At 44.4% G+C, this 24,044-nt stretch overlaps 1 protein-coding gene across 22 annotated transcripts in view; it reads right to left on the reverse strand.

The window, feature by feature from the left end:
* The window catches only part of LOC118511858 (CUGBP Elav-like family member 4), a 345,265-nt gene that overhangs the window by 274,786 nt on the left and 46,435 nt on the right, over nt 1–24,044 (reverse strand). The window contains exons 1-2 of one of the 22 annotated variants that reach the window (XM_036055419.1): nt 22,816–23,848; nt 12,286–12,347 (exon numbers count right to left, since the gene is read on the reverse strand). The exons of 15 other annotated variants lie outside the window; for them this stretch is intronic. Coding sequence is in view for 1 of the 7 variants with exons in the window: in XM_036055412.1 (XP_035911305.1) it covers nt 22,797–22,838 (42 nt within the window). In the remaining 6 variants the exon portion in view is untranslated. Of the gene's footprint in view, nt 1–12,285; nt 12,348–22,796; nt 23,851–24,044 lie in introns of those variants that run through there. 6 more of the 22 variants (XM_036055417.1, XM_036055437.1, XM_036055418.1 and 3 more) reach the window with 6 other exon arrangements.

The following is a 24,044-nucleotide window of genomic DNA, read 5'->3' on the forward strand; positions in this document are numbered from 1 at the left end:
AAAATCAATGAATAAATAGGCAACATCACGAAAAGGCATGGATCAACACTACCCAACCGTTACCGGTCTGCGTCCCAAAATCTATGCATTTTCGGACAACTTATCCATTCAAACGATGATAGGATCCTTTTTCCGCAATTGAAACATCGACCAACGCTGTCATGGACACGGTCAAAATCTTCCCTTAAGCGTACACATTGCACACGATTGGACGAATTGAACCTGCCCAAAAACAGCCCTGCCCGACAAACGTCTAAAGCAGCAGCACATAAGAGCAAACAACACATCGAAGAGCCTAATCAAGAATTAGACGGTCTCTCCTTTCCACTCGCCTCCGCACGCCCGCCCCATGCGAAGCGGCACTACCCATACCCATTAATCTATGCACTTTTGCATCCCTCGGGGGCCTGAAATCGAAGCAATCCCTCGGGGGCAGTTGATTGCGCCTCTGCGCTGAACTCTCCTGGGGGCTGCCACTTGTCATAATCATGCCTTAGTCCGGGACGATCCGAAAGGCAAGGAGCGTCGTCCGAAAGGTTGCAGCTCTCGTCCAAAATCACACGCACGGAAGCGATGACGGAAGCGAGCCCGATGCTCACGCACACAAACTTCCAGCGTGGAACGTACGGTGCAAGTCGTACGGGGGTACGAGCCACGACCGAGGGGGGACATCGGAAGGAAACCGAGTACGGCTACTAAGCGGTAATTAACGTGCATGTTAAAGCCCAAGAAGATGCGTAATTGAAACAATTCAATTTTGCCTACTCGACGACGGGTGCCTCGTCTTCACCTCGAGACTGTGGCAACAATATTGCTCGTTCAGCAAAATGGAATGCGAATTGAATCGAATGTTCAACATTCCACCCACTAGACCACACATCTCCCAGGTCGTGCGCTGGCTTTCCTGGTCTGCTCCAAGTGCTGGCCCAATGCGAAACCGTCATCGAAACCGAACCAGGAGGGCCAGTTTTAGGCTAGTCCGATAAGCTCCTCTATCTGGTGGCTGCTGTTGGGGTTGAATTGCTAACCCTGTAAAATCGAAACTTTCTTTATTGGACAGAGCTATGCAAGGTAGGCGCTCGGTGCATTAGTCGTACGAAATGCAATTCAATTTAAATGGCAGGTGGAATTTTGAGTACGAAAATTTAGGTTGGGCATGTTGGGCGTTATAGGTGAAATGGGCTTTAGAACTTTTCTGTGCGATGTGAAACTAACATATGAGATTGGTAATATCAATATTTTAGAAACGTTGAGAAGGTATACATGTTTGATATGATGGTAAAAAACTGGAGATTCTAATACAATTAATTGAGGTAATCAAATATGTTTAGACGACAATGTCCAAACCACAGTCTATGGTTACTGACACTTTTTGATCAATATTAAATCCCATAAAGGAATTATGAACTACCTCAGAATGAACTATTCAGTAACTTGAAAAGAAACTATCAAAGAAGTCACGCATTTAATCCCAAAAAGTCGTAAATAAATTCATGACAAAAAAGCTTCAGCTAGTACGGCGAAGTCCTTCTTCTCGATCTCGTGAGACTGCTTTCTACTATACTCGGGTAGTTATATACGTTTTTCCTCTTTTTGTTAAAATAAAACATATTGAAGCATTTAAGTTGCTATAAATGTTTCCACTTAAGCTTCCGTATCTAAATCTTGACAACTTATCGATCAATTTGAACCTTTCGTGAGCCCATCCATCCACAAAACTCCATTCAGATGTAGCTTTCAGTTGAGTTCGGTCAGTTCCAACGGTTACAGTGAAACCTCATAGCTGCGTTGCTTTCTATTACTAGCCGATCGGTGCATTTGCGTTGTGGAACAGGGCAAGTGTGATAAGCCGACACTTTCACCGACGTGCGTGAGAGACCACGGCAAGATTGATTTCATTATTGCGCCTGGAGATGGAACTAGCCGATTGTTCTGCGTGAACAGCCTCGCAAACGAGGCTCGTTCGGCGAGCTTGACCCACAACACGTGATCCATTCGAAATGCACGGTAACCAGGAACGGGTACGTACAGGTGTGATGAAGTACCGAGGTACCTCAACGCTCGATCTAGTTGACATTTTCAATTGCGTTTTCACAGCACCCCATGGCTACCGGCATTCCCATGCAAAGGGTGGTGCTTCAAAATATCAAACTGACCGCAGATTTAATTCCTCCATTTGCTTGTCAATATCGCACCAAATTGAATTTAACTCCTAATAATTTAATCACTATGTATTTAATTAATCGCACCGCACCCGCCACGGTCACCGCGACTTCCGCCGACTTCGGTCACATGAGCTATCGTGTATTTCCCTTTGCCGTGATGGCCTCGATCGTCGGTTAGCGCGTGGAATCGCAGATTAGGTTTCCCTGTGGTGAAACGAACTACGGAAAGGGAACGGAACTAGGGCCACCAAACTGTGACCACACACACACGCATAGTGTGTACACCAAACTCAAAACACGAGCAGACTAATGTCCCAGGTTCTAAAGCACTGCCGCCGAATCGGAGCGGGTTCATACTGTTGGGTTGAGGTGTTCATTTGTTGCACTCCGGAAGGGCTCCGGTCGCGTACTCCGAACATTCACACTCTCCGTATGTGTGCGAACGGAGAATAACGTGTGTATGTGTGTTGCTGGCAGTGTGCTACTAGCTGACGACGCGAGCCACGCCGGCAACGCCGAGTGTTGATTTCAATTTCATTTGAATCAACATCAAAAATGTATTACATGTGGTGATAGTCGTTTGTTCGTGCGTGTCATCGGTCCCTTCCTGTGTGTGTCGCCCAGGTCGGCCTGTACAATGCGTATGCGTACAGGGGTTGCATCTGGCTCGGTGCCACACCGATGCTGTCGTATGTTGTCGTCCGGACACATTTCCATCCGTTCGCATAAATCGGGATCACGCGCTTCCTGTCACCTCTGCACCTGGTCGCTGCCCGGTCCGGACGCCCGTGGAACAAGTGAATAATTCCAATTTTAGTCACTCTTTGGTGTCAATTTTAACCATCGTTTATGTGCTTAGCGTATGGTAATAGCTTAAATAGACAGCGATATGATTTGAGGCAAAACAAAAACTACGAATTATGTTTAGCGAAGCACGCTAAGGCTTGTTGGTAAGCTTTAGGTTTAGCATTGAAGTTAAATACGAATCCTGGAGACGATACGTATGGCGATCATGAGAAATAATTTACTAAAACAAATGAGTTTAAAAAGAGTTTTATATATTTGAGGTGCAAATTTTTCAAATTGAAAGATGTGCTGATAGTTAGGCAATCCGTACACGATCCCGAAGGTGAAAATCGGATAAATACAGTTAAATGAATCCCTGTTAGAATTTAGATTAGGAGAAAAGAATTTACAACAAATGAACCCATATATAAACCATCATTAAGTGCACACGTTCTTTCACGACACAGTTGAAAAATTATCCTAAGACTATTCTTCGACCCCTCAAATAAAGTAATCCAATTTAATATACCAATTTATTAGCAAAACTATAACTCACAGCCCAGAAGCGCGTGGTTTTGTTATGAAATTAAATTTTCCATTTAACCGCTTCGCACACCACCCGAAGTGACACTTATCGGCTGCTGCTGATGGATTTCATTGTCCTCCCAGCCTGGAGACCATTGGTTTACCGGTACAAATGAGCACCGGTTTAAGTAATCGACACAGAGATGAATGACTGTTTTATGTGATAGCATCGCAATCAACTGTGGATGTATATTTGTGTGTCTGTGAGCTGACAAGCAATAGACATGGGAAAATATATTCCTGCCTGTCGGCATGGCACGTGGGACAGTGTGCCTGGCGGTGTATCGGTGGTATTTTATAGTACTCCAAAACTCACCCACAGCCGCCTTACACCCGTCCATCGGCCCATCAGCTCAGCTGCTCAGCATCACAAAATAATATAACACGATTTCCATTTTAGTCCATTTGGTAAATGATAAAATGAATTAGATACGATACCGAATGCAATGTCCTGGACCCGGACGCCCGGAGGGCCCGGATGCATGTGACGATAAGCATGTCAGTCAGCGGCAGCAGCAGCAGCTAACTACTCCGAAGCGCTTCCGGGTTGTAAATATCGAATGTGATTGATGGAGAAAGTGTGTGTGGCCACCGTGGTTAGGTGTTCGGAACCCGGGGCCGGAAGTTTTGCGAGCGAAAGGAGTGTCGGTTTCAGTTGTCGTCATCGACCACATAAACTTCTGGCTGTTGCCACATCCACAAGCAGCGGGTAGAAACCCAGTGATGCCCATCATCATCATCATCATCGTCATCGGTGGTGGCAATCGTCCGGCGAAACTATGTATGTACAGTGAATCGGCACCGAAGCGAAGCGATTTGAAATAATATTGTTATCCAAATGAAACGGACCATTCCAAATTTCATTAAACATTCTCATTGATTTATGTTGATTTTATTTCTCGCCCCAGTCCGCGTCCAGCCCAGCGTTCCGCTTTGTTTGGTGCAGTTGATGATGTTGATATCCTCGTTGGTGATGATATTGTTTGTGGTGATGGTGGTGTTGGTGAATATAATGATGATTTCAATGATGCCGCCTCTGTTTGTGTGTGTGTGTATGTGTTTGTAAACGACGATCGTGAGGCATCCCATTTCATGATTGAAATCGTGTTTAACGCTCCCCAACGCATTGGGCACCCAAACACAGCCCATAAAATTGTACCAACGTGCATCATATCTCATCACATGTTGCCAGCTTGGGCGAGAAATTAAAACACCCACACACAGAATACAAAAAAAACTCCCACACCCAAGCCCCTGCCCGTTGGCTAGTTGAGCCAGTTCATGCTCGCCGGCAAAGGTCATCACATCGAACGGTAGTGATCACAACCTGACGCCAGTTGGCACCCTCCCGACGGTTGGCACCCGGGCCAACACGTGGAGGAGCCTTGGGCACGGGACGATGCACGTAACGCCTCCGAAGAGCGGCGTTAAACGGATTATATGAATTATTTATGGAGAACTTTCGCCAATTTTCAATCGAATTGAATGCATAATTTTTGCTCTTTATCTTGCTTGCTCTCGCTCGCACGCTCTCGCTCTCTCTCTCACGCTTTTGTTCCACATATCATTCTTTCTCTGCCTATCATTACTTGCCTTAAATTTCTAGTCAACCGATCCCGTTTCCCGATTCGCTTTGAGTTTGCAAATTTCATAGGCATTATTGTGTGTCCGACCAGTTTGCTCTGCCTTTCATCGTCAACCACCAGGCGTCTCCACCATCGATCGTGTTGATGCGGGGAGCAGAATAGTCTCGCGCTATTCTCCAAGGGCACTAAAAGAGCCCCGATGAGCATGCATAAAGCAAAAGATGATGAACCTTCAAGGTGTTTGAACCGATCAGCTCGATTATATTTTGAAGCCTATCGCGGCAAAGTAAGGGAGAAAAATGCTCGCCGACCTTAATCGCAGAATGTTGAAATTTAAATTGAATAAATAACGAACGGCTGAACGGTTGAAAACCACTGAATCGTCGTACCGAAACAATAATCCCGTTCCGCATCCCAACTCCCCCGACATCAGAATGCGCTGATTGGCGCTGACTCGTTCGATGATGTGAAGTAATAATGGGCAACTCCATGCCGGGATAGCATCGAAAAGGGGTCAAAATTACGAAGCACAATGGTAAATATCTCAACCAGCCCAGCCCAGTGTAATTTTAATCGGTAGTAATTGAAAATAATTGCACCCGGGTATCGGGAAATTGGCCGCGGCTGTAATTTGAAATTACATCGATTCGCATACTTTTTTTCCCCTTTCGCCCGCGTTTGATACCCGATAAGGTGTAATTAGGAAAATAGCTTCTATAACTCACACAGCGGTAACCGGAATGTGCTCTCCCGCCCGTTTCTCGGTGTTGTTCAGTTGGGAAGCATTGGAATTGGAGCAAGCCAAACGCCCATCCTCCTGATGGACTTCCGCATCGGAATCAGAGGTTGGCATTCCCAATCGGTGAACTTTTGCTCGTATTTCCAGCACCGGCCGCAAATGCCGCCGCTGCTGCTGTACCAGGGTCCCTGACTCGATCACTTGCTCGATCCTTCCCTCAAACTTACCTGAAACGAAACACGGCGAAGAAACAAAGGGTGGAAAAACAAAAAGAAACGAAAAATTATTCAACAGCAAACATGGATACGATGCACAAAACACACAGCGAGAAAACGGAACGGAAACAACAACAAAGAAACAACGACGAAAACACACACACACATATATCGCAAAAAAAGGAAGATTTAACGAATTTTAATTTCGTTTCTCTTCACACATCGATAATCACGGGATAGTGAGCAGTGAGTGCATCGTAATGAAAAAACACAGCCACACACACACAGCCATGTGTGATTGGAGTGAGACAGCAGCTATGGATAGAGATCGAAAGCAGCCACGCACAAGTCAAATGCATCCACTTTCATCCTCGTGTCCAGCATTCTCCCTCTTACATTGCTCCACGCACTGACTGGTGGATCATATCAAACATATAATCGCGCATATATATTCGCTCGCATCACTCACACACACAGACCTACACACATACAACACAGTGTACAAAAGGAAAATGAAGCAAGAAAAACATTCGAAACGGAAAAAAACATCCTGGTTCAACATAAACAAACATTCACAACGCACAACGGAACTGAAAGCATCGGTCTGCATACACGATCGAAAACACGCATGAAAAGCATCGCGTCGCATCGCCCGTTGGCAGGCCCGGGCGGTGTGTAACCGCCGGTGAGATGTTACATGAACCACAAAAGTACACAGACGATAAAACGCAAATTACACGAAATTTAAATTCATATCAAATTTAAAACTAAACGAGGCGAGCACCACAGCTACCCATCGCCTAACCAATATCAAAGGAACGAACGGAAAAGTGTGGGAAAGTGAAGAAAAAAGACCAACAAAACATGAGAGACCAAACTAAAACCCGGAACTAGAGGAAAAGGTGGGTGCTGCATTTACTCTGGTGGGAAAAAGGGTGGGGAAAAGAAAGGTACAGAGCGGTGGGTGGGGGGCACTTCAATGGGAACTAGAATTGGGGAAAGGTATAAAAATTGAGGGAAGAGTTCAAATGAAAGCGATCTATCGCACACCAATATTTGCTTTGATCTTTAATGTGCGAGTTTGAACTGGCTCACACACGCACACTCGCGTTGTTGTTGGGCGGTTTTCTGTTTTTTTTTTCCTTCTCCGGTGTGGCATTCTGCAGAATCGAACCGTTTTGCATGAATTAAATCTGGCACGATTCTGGGCGTTTGTAAGCAGTTTGGAGAACATTACTACAATGAATTACAAAGCTTAATAACGGTTCAATCATTCATTAATAGGTTAGGAGAAAGATTATATAGAAAACATACAAATTAATCCACTGAACCTGAGCTTTATACAACATCAAAATGAAAAGTGCTATTGGTGTTGTAAACAATCGATAATCTTTTTTGCAAACATATTTAAAACAAAATTAACTGTTAACTGGCATCTTTGCAGTTTAAAATATTTTTTTGTTATTTTTTAAGAGGCTTAAGGTCTATGATACCTTCTTCCTTCCTCATTTTATGTTGAAACTTTAGCAAAACAGTCAGGTTGTTTAAGGTAAATAAAAATAAAGTAATGAAACCTCAAAAATTATGACATAAGAATTTTCTTCTTGGATATGAAAGGAGAACAATGGAGAAATCAAACGTTCATTCCCTATCGTTCAAACGAACAACGTTTGTTTTGATCCGGGCGGTCATTTTCTTCATTACGGCTATGGCAGTCAAATCGTTCTAGACGGTCGACCTGCTGTATAAAATAATTTTTGACTGGGTAGTAACTTTTGGAAAACTAATGAACCACTACAGGGCCATTATTTTCCATCTAAGAATTATGTTTGATTGGCAAAGCTACTGGGAAGATGTGTCTAATGAGCCATAAGAAGATTTTAATATAAGCTACAATTTTGATGATGGTTCTCTGATAGTTTGCATACTAAGGCTTCAACGAGATTGACAAAGAACAGTTTCATGGAAATACTAGACATTATTTACTTGATAAACCAGCTAGTCATTGGTTCAGTCCAGACATAAGCTTTTCAGTAGTACAAGGCCTGGGGTCACAGCTCTACTTCCTCAGTGTCCTAGCTGCTCCTAGCTGCTTAAAAAATAGAAAGATCTAAAAACTAGAAAACTCTAAAAATAAGATGTTTTTTTAAGCTCTTTCTTGTTTAATGGTTTGACTTTGACTAATTTATTTCTTATAACCTTTACACTGATTTCCATATTTCACTTGTGTTAGTTCAAATCTTTTATTCTAGATAAATCTTAATCTGTACTTGATCTTATTCCTACTCAATAATGTTTACCCTTTGTAAAAATATAAACTCAATAAACCAACAATTTATGAAATAAATTATAATATCATGTGTAGCTATAATAAAAATTGCAAACTCATTTGCTTAATTCCAAAAGCATTGTCAAAAATCGCAGTGCTGCTTTTCTTGATTCGCTCAGGTTCCTCACAAACAGTAAAATCGCTCGCAACCATAACGACAAATATCAATAAATGTTTTATCGAACCCGTTGCTCAACTTCAAACTACACTTGCTCGTTAGACGCTCCAAACGACAAAACCATAGTTTACAAGTCCGATTTTCTGCCTGACAGCGATCAACAGCGTCACCCCCGCCCTAGTTGCGATAACATTTCGATAATTTGCTGGCATTCTCATCATTTTTGGCTTACCAAACAAATTCGATGCTTCAGCGATTCCCTCCATCCCGCCATACCGAAGAAGGCAACCACTTCAAAAACTCATTCTTCCGCAAACAGGAAGAATTCCAGCAAGAACAACCAAAAATAAAACTGGGTAAAAGAAGGTACACGAGAATGGAAGAAAGGGGGGAAAAAAATATACCCGCAAACTGATAATAATAAAGATTGCGAACAAACTTTCGAAACCCGAGACTTGCGAGTGAGAAAAATGAAAAGAATCAACGATTGTAAAGGATAGTGTGTGTGGGAGAGTAGTGTTGGGATGGCTAACGAAAGCGAGAACTTTCGCTCGACAGCACCGATCGTTAGGCCACCGTTCGTAGTCGTCGTCGTCCATCTTGGGCCACGACCGGGTGGAGCACTGGTGGGCATTCAAAACATTTTCGAATAAAGATGTCAGTTTCTTTTCTCGATTCACTTTTCGCTGGTGGTGGTGGTAGTAGCAAAAGTTTGTACCGAACCTTCCGACCAACGGATTTGTGTTTTCCCGGTGCCCAATGCGCTTTTGTTTCCTTCGCTTCCCTTTTCGGTGTGGCGAGGTGGCTTTATTGGGGTACGGTGGGCTATCTTCTTTGGCACGGGGACACTTGCAAACGATGCAGTACGGTTTCGCAATCTACTCCACAGTAGTGCCATCGTGTGAGTTTTGGCGGTACCAGTCACTAAAGATTCGAACCAAAGCCGCTAAGGTGCAGAAGAGTAGAAGATATCGGAGAAAAAAGCGAGGAACGTTTATATGTGTACGTTTATGTTAAGCCCATCCCATGCTCAGGCCGCTTTGCCGAATGGTGCAGCAGTTGTGCATCGGTGGTCGACAAAATGGGCGTTTCAGTAAAAATGGAGAAAACTTTTTGGGTACGTACTAAAAGGCACTTACACACAGAAGAGCGGAAAAAAAGCACGCCGGACCAAACTTTTCCAACCAACCCGGTTGGAAGTTGGAAGAAATAATCCAACCAGGAAGTGCCAAACTTTCGATCGGGCTTGGCAAAAGAAAAACATCATCATTCTCCCGGCAAATGGCAAGAAATTTTGCCAGCCAGCCACTCGCACGAGAGCCACTCGCCGACTTTTGTTTCATATCCACCAAAGTGCATAAACAAAGAAATATTAATGAAATAGAAAAGCCCCTCCGAAGTTTGGCTGCCAGCTGCCAGCTGGCACAAACAAACACAGCCACATCAGTCATCCCGGAAAGGGTTGCATTTGGTTTTTCGGGGAAAAACACATACACACACACACACCCATAGAGTGCCAACAAAAGGATCAAATAATAACGTTAAAGATAATGAAAAGACAGGAGCATAATTAAGCGGCACTCCGGGCCGTGCCGTGTGAGAGCAGTTCAGTACGTTCGCTGCGCCGGATGCTGGAAAGTCACTTAGAGAAATGTTTTCCAATTGTGCAGTGTGTCAGCCCATCCCGGGCGTCGGGCGATGGTCTTTTGCTAATAATGGCAAGCGTCGTTTTGGAATCTTGGCGCAGACTTGGCGCTGTCCTCATTTAAGCTTCCCGGAGTGTTGTGCACTGTTTCGAAAGTAGGGCAAGCCTTCCAAAAACTGGAAAACTTACTATCTTATTATGAGTGACGAAAACCTGTAGACAAAAAACACCAAGAACAGCTCGAAGAATTGTGTCGAATTAAGACAAATGACGTTTTAGGGCGAGAATTTCAAGAAAATAAAATTAAGAAATTAAAATGGTTAAGCTTCTTATTGGCTTCGTAGAATATTTGTTCTCTCGCTCTCCAACAAACATTTCTAGCAAAAAATCACACAAAATTTAGGACTTATGATTAAGAATGTTGAGACCCGCTCCAAATGGTGCTCACATAACTAAAAACCCATCTCAAACCCAAAAAGCTCGACGCTCTAAGAAGGGCAGCAAAATCCAAGAAAACAGATTGGCGGAAATTTCATATTCACAGAACATGACGTGTACTAACAAGGGTTAAAATGATATGCACCTAACGAGTACGAGACAAGAATTTGGCTAGCAAGGTGAAACTTGCCACTGCAAACCAAAAAAAAAAAAATCAAACGCAAAAAAAACCTTCCAAAAACTTGACTCGCTTCCGCTTCTTTCTTTTAAGCTAGCAAGCAATCGGGCGAATCTTTCTTCTTTTGCATCCACGTCTACGGAAATCCGTCGAACTGCTGTCTACTACTTCCCCGGTTGCACCGCTCTAGACGACACCGGTGATAACTGAGACTTGGGTGCTAGAATTGCTCGAAAACAGAAACTTGCCGGTCTCCAAGAAGCGGAACTTATCCTCAAGAAAGCGAAGATAGAGTCTAAAGAGAAAAGCATCCGGTACGCTCACACCTTCAGCGATTCCTTTTTATTTATCGTGACATTTTTACCCCAACAGCCTAGCTCAACCGGGGCGAGCGCTGGTGGTGGAAAATTTATGCACACTTCTTCTTTTTTTTCTCGCTCCAGTGAAATAGTTTTATCAGCAAAACCACACTTGTTACCTGTCCCAAGGCTAAGCCTAGCTGTGGATGAAGGCTTACGAAGGCGCTGGCCGAACTTTGCCGAGGCCCAATTTGAGTTTTGCTCCATAAAGTCAGCTGTTTCATGCATGCTGGCGTTCGGGGTTTTACGAGGGCTTATTAGTGAGCAAAGTGTGCAGAAGACCAGGTCCAGGAAGCTCCAGATTATACACGATTCATCATGTGCAGCTTTAATGGCACATATGGATGAACAATTCCATTCTGTAGCTCTAGCGAGACATTCGTAGTATTTGATAGGTGCAACTATTGTTCACGACATTAAGCACTTGTAACACTTGTAACAGATTTTTGAATAACATTGAAGAAAATCAAACTGATCATCTATGAACAACACACGGTACGACCAATTTGAAGCAAACATATAAATGTGAATATCAAACCAAAAACGAAACACGTTTACAGAGACGATCACGAACACATCGTGCAGATAAAATGGATAACCGAAACAAAAAAACAAACAAGAACCTGAACAGATAATGACACTTTGCTGACCATGTGTGAAAAAAACCTCTGTAGTAACGCAATAATATGTTGTAAAACTAAAACCACAGCAAACAATCCACAAACGACACACAACAACACAAGCCACATATGACACCACTTATATCAAAAGCTAGCCAACTCTTCAGCCTCCCATGCAAACACGCGATCGCGATCGATGGCTAAAGTCGGGTTCATTTTGCAAGTAGCCGGCTTCGGTACGACTGACAGCAAACATCGCGTCGTTACGCAGACGTATACATCCAGAAGAAGAAGAAGAAGCGAAAACAAACAACAACAACAACATCAACACACCGACAACACACCGAAAGAAAAATGGGAAAACACAAACACACACACATGGAAACGCAGCTCTTGCAAATGAACGATCGTGTATCGTGCATGGGTTACTTCGATTATCTCTTCGTCACAGCTCAAAACGCGCTTTCGCATCGGCTGAACGCATGAAGATTTGCACTAGCTTTTGACAACACAGTGACGTACCGATTCATCTTGACCGGAGTGGTGGCGATCTCTTCTGTACGAAGAAAACGGCCTCCATTATCCTGAAATGGAAGATGTAGAGAAGATGGTTTTAGTAAAAACAAAGGAGACCCTCGGACAACGTTCTGGGTTGGATGGGCAATTTCGGGGTTTTTGCTGGTGCTCAGTGCACTGTAAAAATAATGATTCTCACATGCAAATGCAACCCTCCCCATGCTCTGTGTATTGGTGGTGTATCTTTTAATTTACGGATCATGCCGGGGGGCCAAAAATCCCCGACCCGCTCGAAACAATGTAACACAGTCGTGAGGAGATGAACAAACTCAAGGGTTTTAGACCATCATTAGCATCGTACCCTCGGTAATACGGTTCTGTCAATAGACGTAGTGAATGACATGGAAGCATGTACGGTTCCCCTAGACACAGACCTATACACACAACCGTTGATTGCACCCAAATGCAGCGGACATCCTGCAGAGACCGTCGGGGCAGAAAGATGGCCGTATTTTCTTCCGTAATTATGCATTCCGCCGAGGCTTCTTGCGAGTCAGCAATGTTGGCGAACGCCTCGAACAGCTCGGTTGGCCACTCTGAAAAGCCGCTTAGGGACTGAAAGTAGCTGAAGCCTCCCCCTCTAGCTAGAGGCTAGAGATCACCACCACAGTGACGTGAAACCTTTGTTGACTGGAAAGCATGATTATGTTCAACAGTGAATTGGGATTTTTCTTTTCCGTCCATCTCCCGTTTCATTCTCCCACTGTAATCCCACTTGAGCCGATCCGAGATATTTCTCACCCTGTGTTTTTTTTTATCACAAGCCAACCCTGACGCTCACACCAATACAAGCGAAATAGTTTGACACTATTCACTGGCACTGATTTCGTCTCCCGGTTCTTTCACTGCCTCCACTTCCTCCACCTTAACTTCCATCCGCCTCCGAGCCCCATTTTGCTCCTCCGAGACCATTGAAAGTTTGATGACTGTGGAAAGTTGTGGTAATTAAATCAGGCACTTTTGAAATTTCGCACCACGACACACGGGACTCCGCACACCACCACACAGAGCGAGAGAGAGAGAGAGAGTCGTTCGCAGGGCAAAAACTGACACGAATATAAAAACCACAAATGCCTGGTGTTGGTTAAAGATTCACAATATCTCTCCGTCCCCAGTTCCACCCAGTACCCTGTGGAGGCAGTTCGACGAGGAGCAGGACTTTCGCACTTGACAAGCGCACCACACTAGTCGCCCTACCAAATGCGGCAAAGGCAAGCAGGCAGCAGAAGCTCGCTCTTCGTAGTACTGATTCATTTTGTGTTCGCTCTATCGTTCGAGAACATTCCTGGATGGCAAAAGTACCTCGGTTTCACTATATGAATGTGTCAGTGTGAGTGTGTGTGAATGAGCGTTTTTTTTGTTGTTGTTGCTCCTGCTACTGCTCCTACTACAGCTTCTTGTGATCCATGTTTCCCGAAGAGGGTGGCAAATTGCTGTCGAGTGATTAATGTTCCCGCCGTCCCTACCATTGCCAGGCTCGCCTAAGGATGCTTTCATTTTTTTCTTCTTCTCCCTGTGTGTTATTGTGCTCTCCCTATCTTTCCTTCTCTCTGTACTGTACTTCAAGTCATCAGTCCATTTTGCCATCCGATAACCTATCATGGAATCATCTTCCACCGCCCTGCCTGGACTTCGGATGGGGAAACGGATGGGAAGCCAATAGAACCGGGCCGGAGGTTCGGAGGTATTTGAACGCTTTTAAAACTTCGTTTATGGTCGACCAAGGCGAGACAAAATAGCGTACGAGCGCATCATGCAAGAAGCAACTCTCTAGGAATAGAGGGTAGTACAGCGAACAAAAAAAAACCCAACCCTCCTGAGTCCGAACGCAGCTTCTTTCCAGCGTCTACGTCCGGAAATGCATGGGGAAAGCAACCAGGGAAACCGAGGAGGAAGGCAAGCGCGAGCGGGGAGAGAAAAATGGGTCCAGTGTGAAAAACGAATCGGAAACGACGGTGCATCGAGGGCAAACGATAAAAAGCAATTCCACAGCAACGACCACACACTCCAATGATGGGAAGGAACATGAATTATCATTTATGTGACCGCTGCGAGACCGATGCACAACCCCCGGCTCACTCTGACCCCGACCGAAATTCCTCACCAGCGCTAGCCGCTAGTACTATGTAGATGAACCAGCTGAAATTGATTCCTAGGGCTAAGGGGAGAAATCTTTCAAGAAAAATTTCAACAATAGTCCGGTCGCTCTCTGCTTTCGTCATTTTCTGCATGCACTTCTTCGTACAGGGCACCACGATCAATCTCAGACATGTCTGGTATTGGAAAGCATTGGTAGGGGATTTTTTGTTTGGCTGTTGTCTGGTTCGGAAATTCACTCTTCAATAAATGATGCGATTATTCAGCCGTAAGAAGACGGAAATCAGGGCTGGTGCCGAGCAGGGTATTAAATAATCATTGTAACTACATTTTCAAATTAGGTTGGCTATTGAAATATCATGAACTGTTAGCGTGGTGAATTATTTAACATGGGAGTTTTGCTGAATCCGCTTCCATGTAACGATTTTTGCTCTTAGTGACAGAGCTGTTGGTAGAGGAAAATGCGTTAATCTCAAGATGGATCTCAGATAAAGGTGAAGGTAATTGTTGAACATCGCCCACATCATCAATCATAACTAGACTTGCTTACTATCGTCCACAAACACACACGAGCACTAGCAACGTTAATGCATTCATTGATTTTTCCCCAAGCTCCATCAATCGTTTCGTCATCGGACGCTTTCGATCATGCCTTCCAGCCAGTGTCTTATCGTGATCACTTGTGTTATGGTCCTTTCGTTGTGAGCTGCTGCTGGCGATGTTTGAACACTTTTTCTTGACCGTTCCCTTTTGCTGGTCACTAATCCCGATCACATGCCCACATTTTCATCGAGCACCAAAACGTTGTCGATTTCGCTCTCGTCGCAAGTGATGAAACATGAGGTACTGACGACTCACAGCGACGCCCTGGAAGGCATGCATGCGTCTGAAAATGTCATTGATTATGTACAGCGCAAACATGATGCTTTTGACCGAATGCAATGGTGGTCACACTTTTCTCACGCTCACTTGGCTGGACTATTGGCCCGGTTCGGTACGCTATCTTTCCGCTTGATACACTAACTAGATAACAGCGATCGGAATTGGCCAGGCTTTTTAGCGCGTGGAGATGCTGACCAGTTGCTGACTGTGTGTGTTTGTGTGAAGAAATGCGCTAAAGGGCTGGAATTTGTCACGCACAGTGTGTGCTGATTTTGTTGTCGAGGGTGATTGTAGATAACTCTAAGAAGAAAAGTGATCTCTAAAAACAGTGAGTCTACAAAAAAATCTTTGATGTACTTTATCAGTTCTTCCTATCGATTACACCATGTTCAAGATCTTGAATTGTTTAGATTTTATTCAACAGCTACCGATGACACTTTAAAATGTCTCACTGTAAGAACTCGCTACATACGGTACCTTTCTAAGATTCATTTTCCCAGGCAGTGAAAGAGCCTGTGAGGTAATAGACAACCTATCGTATCGGACTATTGCTGAATCAGCGAAAATCGAGCAATCATCAAGTATATCACACACATGTTCTCTCTCTCTCACACAAACAGGCACACATACGGCACCTTTCATCCAGATCATACGAGATTGGATTCGAGGCCACACCAGCCAGCCAGCCAGCCAGCCGAAGGGCATCGTGCCGCCGTGAACGTGCAGTGCAAGTGTGCCGGCAAAGACGAAACCCCGAACGGAGGAACAAACATGTGGCGCACATACCGATAATTCTATACAATCAATTTGAAATCGTTTTATGTGCACATATTATCAATGAAAGTTGTACATTGAGATCTGCCGTTGTCGATGTGCCGAGAATGTCACCGCCTCGGACGAACGGGGATGCCGCCACCACCATCCTCGCAACCTCGGGCGCCACAATCGCTGACTTTGAGGCCTCAGCCAAACGGCTACGAAAGTGGTTTGTGTGATGAATTTCAACGAAAGCCCCGTTTCGAACGGTTTTCCCTTGATCCGGGGGGCGCACGTTCGCTGAAGGTAGGCAACACCGTTGCACACGAATGTCATCGCCTCGGGTCGACCGATCCCAGGGGCCCATCCCAACAGTGGGTCTTCACCTCCGGCGTGCGGTTCGGAGCGAACGCGTGCGTTATTGCCTTTCGAGTGTCCGATGTCGATTGCCTTCCACAACGTAGGGACGCCGGGAAAAGTGGGCACTTGGGCACTGAACTTTTTCGTCCTTCAGTCTGCCCTTCACGTATCGAGAACTGATTGGACGTCTGGAGCGTCACGATGCCTGCGTTGCCCATCGCTCTGTCTGCTTCACCGTACACTGGCTGACAACCGTCCGGACGAACGGAAAACCGGGACAACTGGTAGGGATCATTAACTATGATAAACTTATCACGATGTCAGTGGAGAAGCATTAGTGGTATTAAAAATTTACTACCAAAAAGTGTTCACCCCCTGTGGCCCTTTTTTCGGTCAGGGTTCGGTGAGGGCCACCATATGTCACGGGATGGCCGAAGTGCAGTTTGTGCTGCCGTGAACGTCGACGTCTGAGCTGGTAGAATTATTGCCCCGTACAAGTTCGTGCAAGTTGGCTTGAACTTTCCGAACTTCGAAAGCCGAACGGGTCCCTGCCCAGACAAGTTTGACCCCACTCCGGTTTGGGGTGGCTTTTAGAAAGGAAGTATCTTTCCCCTCATAATACTTTCGCACATTGATCGAGATATTTATATGCGAGGTGGACAAACTTACAACGCTCCAGAACAGCAAAGCTTAAAAATGATTGCCTGTGAAAACATTCATACATGTTTGATCGAATTCTACTAAGCTGTTAGATTACCCTTCCGTAACGTTGCCCCTTAAAGGGCTCTCCGGAGGTTTTCTGATCTGAAAATGTACGTTTTTGTTTCTTTAAAAGCCCCTTCTTTAAAGCCCCCCAAAACATTAAGAAGATTTATCCCACCGCCGTTGGCCAGACCCGGCTGGCGATGAAACACCGGGCGATGGTTTTCAAAAACTTGCCCATTTTACACAGAGCCCCGAACGGGGTAAGTCGGCGTGTAAGTCAACCGAGCCACTTTTATGTCGTGTCTCGCAGGGCTAGTTGTCTTCATCGTACACTTGGCCGGAACTATTTTTCCACGCCCAGCACAAAACTTTCCTGTGCCGGCGCACCGCCAAGGCGAATGCTTTGCGCGAATTGAATTTTGCAACAGCTATTAAGAAAAAGGACACCTGAGACTCATTGTACGATATTTTGCGGACCATTCGCAACATTGTTTGCACGTGTTAGCCGTCGTCCGGTTTTGGTTTGCAAGGTCGGGTTGGCTGAGTGGGTGCGGCATACATACACACAATGTCATACACAAAGAAAAACCAACTTGTAATGGATGTCGTAAACGTACGACTGGTAGATGAAAAAAACAACTACAATAAAAATATAAGTATAAACACGACCAGACACGCGGACCGAAAGCTTGTTAAGCGAAGAGATGGAATGGAGTTTACAGTAAAATGGCCTCCTCCAAAACAAAGCTTTTTTTGAGATTTTTCGCATTGGATCTTCCGGGAAGGTAAACGATTGTTGAGAGGTATGGTATACAGCAGTCGACTTGGTTAGTATAAGGAACAAAAACCTGCTTTTAAAACTTTAACAATACATTAGAGCACAACAATGATTAAACTCCACGAACGCATCAAATGAAAAATCCCAACCCAACAAAAATCCGAAACAGTAATTCGGAGCGAAAACTCGAGCCCACAAATCACAATCATGATTAGCAAACGAGCACTCGGAGGAGCGATTACGGTCCCGCTCTCAACAAGTGGCCCGGCGAATAATATTTTAAAACTTTATGCTTCACAAATTTGTAAGAGATGGTTTTCGGAAGGAACCCAAAAGGCATTATCCCCTCGAAAAACCCACACACGTCGACTCACACTCTCGGCCTTGCATAATAAACAAGTCGGGCAAGGAGTTGGCCACTATCCATGGCAGCGCACACCCGACGGTAACGGTGAGTGGAAAACTCACCCGAGCGATTATTTAACCATGTTTCAAATTAAAAGTTATAACTCCCTCTACACACATTGGATCGGACGTGGTAGGATTTTTTCATGATCCGTTAAAGTAAAAAACTCCCAGTCTCACAGTCCCGAGCCGCACAGTATGGCAGGCTTCCGTAAACGAGTGTCGTGTCGGTGTTGGGTTTGCGAGCGTTACTTCGGTTCAGATACCAACGTTCAATGTTGGCACGGGTAGGCCAACCGGGTCGAAACAAAAACACGACAAAAAAATCCTGTCAAAATCGAAAGGTCTTGCTCATGCCCTTACCATCCAGCGTTGAAGCACGCGATTGTACCGTGGGAGGAATAATCGCTTGCTCACCACCCAATCCAGTACCGATCCGCCGTTGGCAACCCCTCAAGGATGTTACACCCGAAGCACCGAGGGAAAGGATTACCAGCCAAGGAAAGGAGGGATCAAAAACGGGGGGTAGAGAAGCGCAAAGCAAAACGAGCAAGAAAAATTATGGCCAACCACTCGAACTTGCCGAAGGTTTAACTACGACCCGCGAGCCACGTATTGGCACGAGTTTTGCTCGTGTGGCCGGGGGTTTCGAGTGTGAAACAACTTACATAATAAATGAACAAGTTGCGTGCTATTTTATTTTACGAAAGTTTATTAAAACCTCATGAAAACTCAAGAAGCCCACACGGTGGCGGTACACCCGGACGCGCTAAAGCCACTTCAATGATCACACCATAAAGGCACGGCAGCGTTCGCAACAGTTTGGCGCTCTGGAGCTTCGCTCTGTTCGATCAAGACTCGATGTTGGCGAGGATGGGGCGGTGGTACATGTTTGTATCTCGTGGTTTAGTGGCTGCTTGATAAGCGTGAAACGAAGTTGTGTTTGGTGAACAAATCCCACATGTCGGGTTTCTTGAGCCATAAGCTCATCATACTCGGATAACGTGCTTGCTGTATGGATATGGAGACGCACAGTACTTTGTACGGTAGGCGTGCGAAGAACGTACGAAAACAACCAGCGGAAGTTGTGTTGTTCAATGTTTTGAAATTCTTTCCTCCTATGGCATTTTACTCAAAGTTGCAAATCTGACGATATCAGAAAGTCTTTCTCAATTAATATCCTTACATCAGCTTACTTACATTTAGAAGCTACAGACAAATTTAATTTTATTTGTTGTTGATGTAACTTATGTTCAAACAAAAACTTTGGAACCAATTAAACGTCCAAGTTTTTAAGTTTTGCTATTTTGTACGTTAACTTTGCACAAATAAAGTATTGTTCTTGATAGTTATTTCAATCTTCTTTTTTATTTATTGGTGATTCAACTATTGCCAATGAATGTAGGTCTAGAGTCAGTCCAGTCATTTTTTTATTAACAAGACTTTATTTTACATTCAGTTACATGTTATGTCTCTACTTCTTCTTGTCATTTGACTTTGGCTGTAAAACCACAAGAGGTCTGCAATTTCTGACTTCCAGTAAAGGGTTGGTCATAGATAGGATTCAATATCTATTCTTGACATGGGTCTGGGCGTATTAATATGAATGTTTTATTCTTAGGCAACTTCTTCTCTCAAAATTATTGTGAGAACAAACGAATCATGACTGTAAAGACCTTCATGGACTCTGTCAAAACCGTCTCGGCAACGGTCGAGAGCAAATCCCTCAGAATGATTTTTGGCTCCAAATGAGCGCAAGTACAATTAAGGTATCCCTGAAACCTCACTATAGTGCAGCGAATAGAACTCGCCGTGTTTCGGTGGGTTGGTCATGTCATTTTACATCACATGGACAGAGAGGATGTTCTAGGCCCAAAACTGAAAAGGTGCGATGGCGTTGATGATCTTACAACGGATTAGCAGGCTTATTGATAACATGCACTCTTTTAATGCGTAGCTGGATAGTCTTTCCTCTCTACGGGGAAACGATTGGGATATGATTACCAGAACTGCCTTATGCAGAGCAGCGCGCTAAGCGAGTTGAACTTTCGATTGCCTTTTAATGAAACATTTGAAGATCATCTTCAATATTTTTTTTCAACCCAGAAAAAAATGCCTCTGATGATTAGTTTTGCTTGTGAGTTAGAATCGAAAGTTTTCTGGTGTTCATACGTAACAGTTCTTCTTCTAGATGATGACAGTTCTTTTTCTGTAAGGAAAATCATTCTTCATGGAATAGTTACTATATAATCATTTCTGTATGAAAATTGAAATGAATCTTTAGCCACACACTAAATAAGAATTTCGGTTTTCAACGCACGTCATTCCCTGTAACACTGAATTTTTGTATAGGCTTTTGTTTTCATTTTTCTGCATGAATTTGAATTTATAAAATATTTAATTGAATTATTTCTCGCAACTCATTTCCAGAACCATTCGCTTTATAGTTGAAAGCGAGAAAACCCCATTGGTTTACTCATACTCATACTCAATAGTACACCAACCAGAGCGCATAAATTCGACTGAAAATATCACACATCACACAGCTGCCCATTATTACAACCCCTTCCCAAGACACGAGCATCAAGCCGCACCTGAAAATGCTTTTACATACACCATTTCGCAATCTACACGTGTCTGCGTGTGTGTGTGTTGTTTCTGCCAACTCGCGCTCTATCGCCGCTTTCCATGCACCCGATTCCCGTTCGGCACAAATGGTGAACGTTTCCATTGATTTTTTAATGAAATTAATTTCGAACCATCAACATAACGACCCCGCCCGTGGGTCGTTCCTCCCCCACTCGTGGGCATCGTTACCCTTAGTCAAACCGATCGATCCGTGCCAATCACAGACCAACAACGTGAGTAAACACATCCCATGTATGTTGCGACTACTTCTTGCCAGTAGTTGCTCCCCATCCATTCACCTCAGCGTGCTGGCCCTGTGGTGGTGTTGGTACTTTGTACCACGTACATGTGCACACAGTTGCAACCAGCGGGTAAACTTCTGAGTCAGCCCATCCCAAATCGAGCTTCATCTGGCAACGATAAATGTGCGAGAACGAGAGAAACCAGCCACTAGGAAGAGCGAGTGATAAATCGTTTCCATCTAGACTTCAGCATGTTTCAAACCTTCATTCAACGCCCCAGTTTTACGGGTTTTCATTTTACACCATCCGGCCCAAGTACAAACAGGCAGGCCAGCAGCAAACAGCAGCCTCTCGCCACCAATACCGGACCCGCACTCGATGTGGGTTGGAGGATTCGGGAAGTTGAAACGGAACAGTTGAAGAACAGCGTACAAGGTGCAACACCAAGATGGCACCCAATCTCTGGTAGACGGCGGACGGAAGCAAGCACACCTTTCGAATACCTTCTTGGCAAACGGTTTTCGTTGGTGAAAATGTGTTTAAATTAAGCGCTTGCTTTCCGTATAATTTTGCACTCCAAGCTAAATCACTACATGCGAACACACATACACAAACAAAGACCCATTCTGGTGTGAAGTAAACGGGCATCGAAATTAAAGAAACCCGGCGCTCCTCACCCAGGAATTTTCATAGTTTTTTCAATGTTTTATTGAAATCGGTATCGAATGTAGCCCTGTTCTTCATAATTTTTTTTTTATTAATTTACAATCATATAGGAGAATCTTGCATACATTCAAGTGAAATTTTCAGTTCAGAAAACATTTTATAAATTTTGGTGTTAGCCATATACTAAGGAATTCAAAGCATGTCAAACATATCAAACTTTATTTTCAATGCTAAATAAGATTCAATGAAATTTCGCAATTTGCCAGGTTAACAGAATTAGACCAAATCAAAGCATGTATAGAGACCATATTATATTGAAAGTTTGACGGAAGTCGTTCGATTGTGCCAAGAACCATTCCACTCAACACATCGACACTGCCCTTGTGATTGAAGACGTAAACATAGACAAAACGAGCGATCAAAGTCCTATCAAATTCTACACCGCAGTAGTCAAATCGTTCGTGGCGTGCCCATCTAGTCTCTTTACCCACTTTGATACCAAACACCTGGCAACAAATTAAAAGCTGATTGCAGAATTCTACTTTCGGATTGCCAATTGCTATTGCAATACGGTGACAAAATTGCAAAGCGGACTTGTAATATATCACTGTCCATGTGAGATATTCCCCAAAATGATACATTCTCTTTCCGAATCTTCTTCACTTATATTCAATCGCGGAGATTCATTGATTTTTCTTACAAAAAAGAGAACTTGCAAAACCAGTACGTTTCTACTCGTGTTACCGTATCGTAACCAGAAAGAAAAACTGTTGTACAACCTTCTGCTTCCGATTTCTGTACAAAATGGAACAAATTTCTCTCCCCACCTAATCGGCCATGATTCATCTTGAGTGTGTGCGCTCTGTATGGACGCTAGATGATAGGATGCGCTGGATGGTAAGCAAAACTAGAGAACAGCAAGAAAAACACGGCTTTACCCATAACGGATCATAATACCAAATGCTAGCATTATCCATCATCGTAATCTGCTCTGGCGCTCTGGCGGAATGACAGTCGTGGCGACGAGGAAGTTCTGGTGGGCGATAGTGTGTCCCCTCCGTGACACCCGTCAACGTTGGCTCTAAGTTGCAATGAAAGCTTTTTCTACTTTCCACTTTCCAAACCAAACACTGGACAGCGTGTCACACCAACGATGCAGCACATCACAGACACTCACACGCAAACACACAACGCACACGGCACATATCTCACAGACTTTCATCCATCGAGGCACTTAGCGATTTTGCTGCCGTTGTTGTTATTTTCCTTTCCAGCCAGCCAGCAAAAACCAGCTTCCAAAGAAATGGGAATAAAATGCGCCACACAAAACTTCGTAATTTGATATGACAATCGTGAAGAAGCTAGACCTTAACGGGCGCACGGGTTTTTGGCATGCGTTTTCTTGCCCTCCACTAGCACACACTCACACACACTCACACTGCTAGCGGTAGAACAATATCACCACCTCAGCTCCGATGATAAACATTCACGACGGGAATATTTCACCAACGAATGAAGAAAAGAACACACCTCACACAAGCACACAAGAATGATCTTTCTTTCTTCTTCCGAATCACTTAAATTGAATCACTTGCATGCACAATGGACTTTTTTTTACTTTTGCTTCAACTTCAACGACAACCGTTGTGTCACAAGAACTTCACTTGCAGTTTTGCACCAACTTGCATCGAATCAACTCTATCCACTTAAACCGTGACCCGTGGAAAGCAAACTTTCCCAACGAACTGCAGTTGCTGGATTGCGCAAAAACCCCGAACTCGGCGCGATCTTGGGGCGTCCAAAGTGGAAAACTTCCCTTTGGGAATGGCTGCCCGGAGGCCGAAACACGAAAGAGCGAGATCGAGATCGGTTTCAGTTGTACGACGTTAAGATAAACAAGAGGTCGAATTTTCGCCAAAACCGGCCCGTTGTAGTGTGATGAATAAAATTTTACACTTATGTGAAAGCGTGTGGCCGAACACGAACCGGGTCGAATCGTACTGGTCGCTTGGGGAATTGAGCAACGTTTAACCTCGAGTGCGCGCGCAAGACCGACTGACTGACTGAGTCTCAGATTGCAGCAGCGGGGGTGCTGTTTTCCGGAACGGTCTGGGTTTCGGAAGCGAAAAATGTTTCCTCCTCACTGGGTCTCGTCCACGTCGGACCACTCTTCCACGCATGTTCCA

The sequence above is a fragment of the Anopheles stephensi genome, chromosome 3 (genome assembly GCF_013141755.1).
Source record: "Anopheles stephensi strain Indian chromosome 3, UCI_ANSTEP_V1.0, whole genome shotgun sequence".
Lineage (NCBI taxonomy): Eukaryota > Metazoa > Arthropoda > Insecta > Diptera > Culicidae > Anopheles > Anopheles stephensi.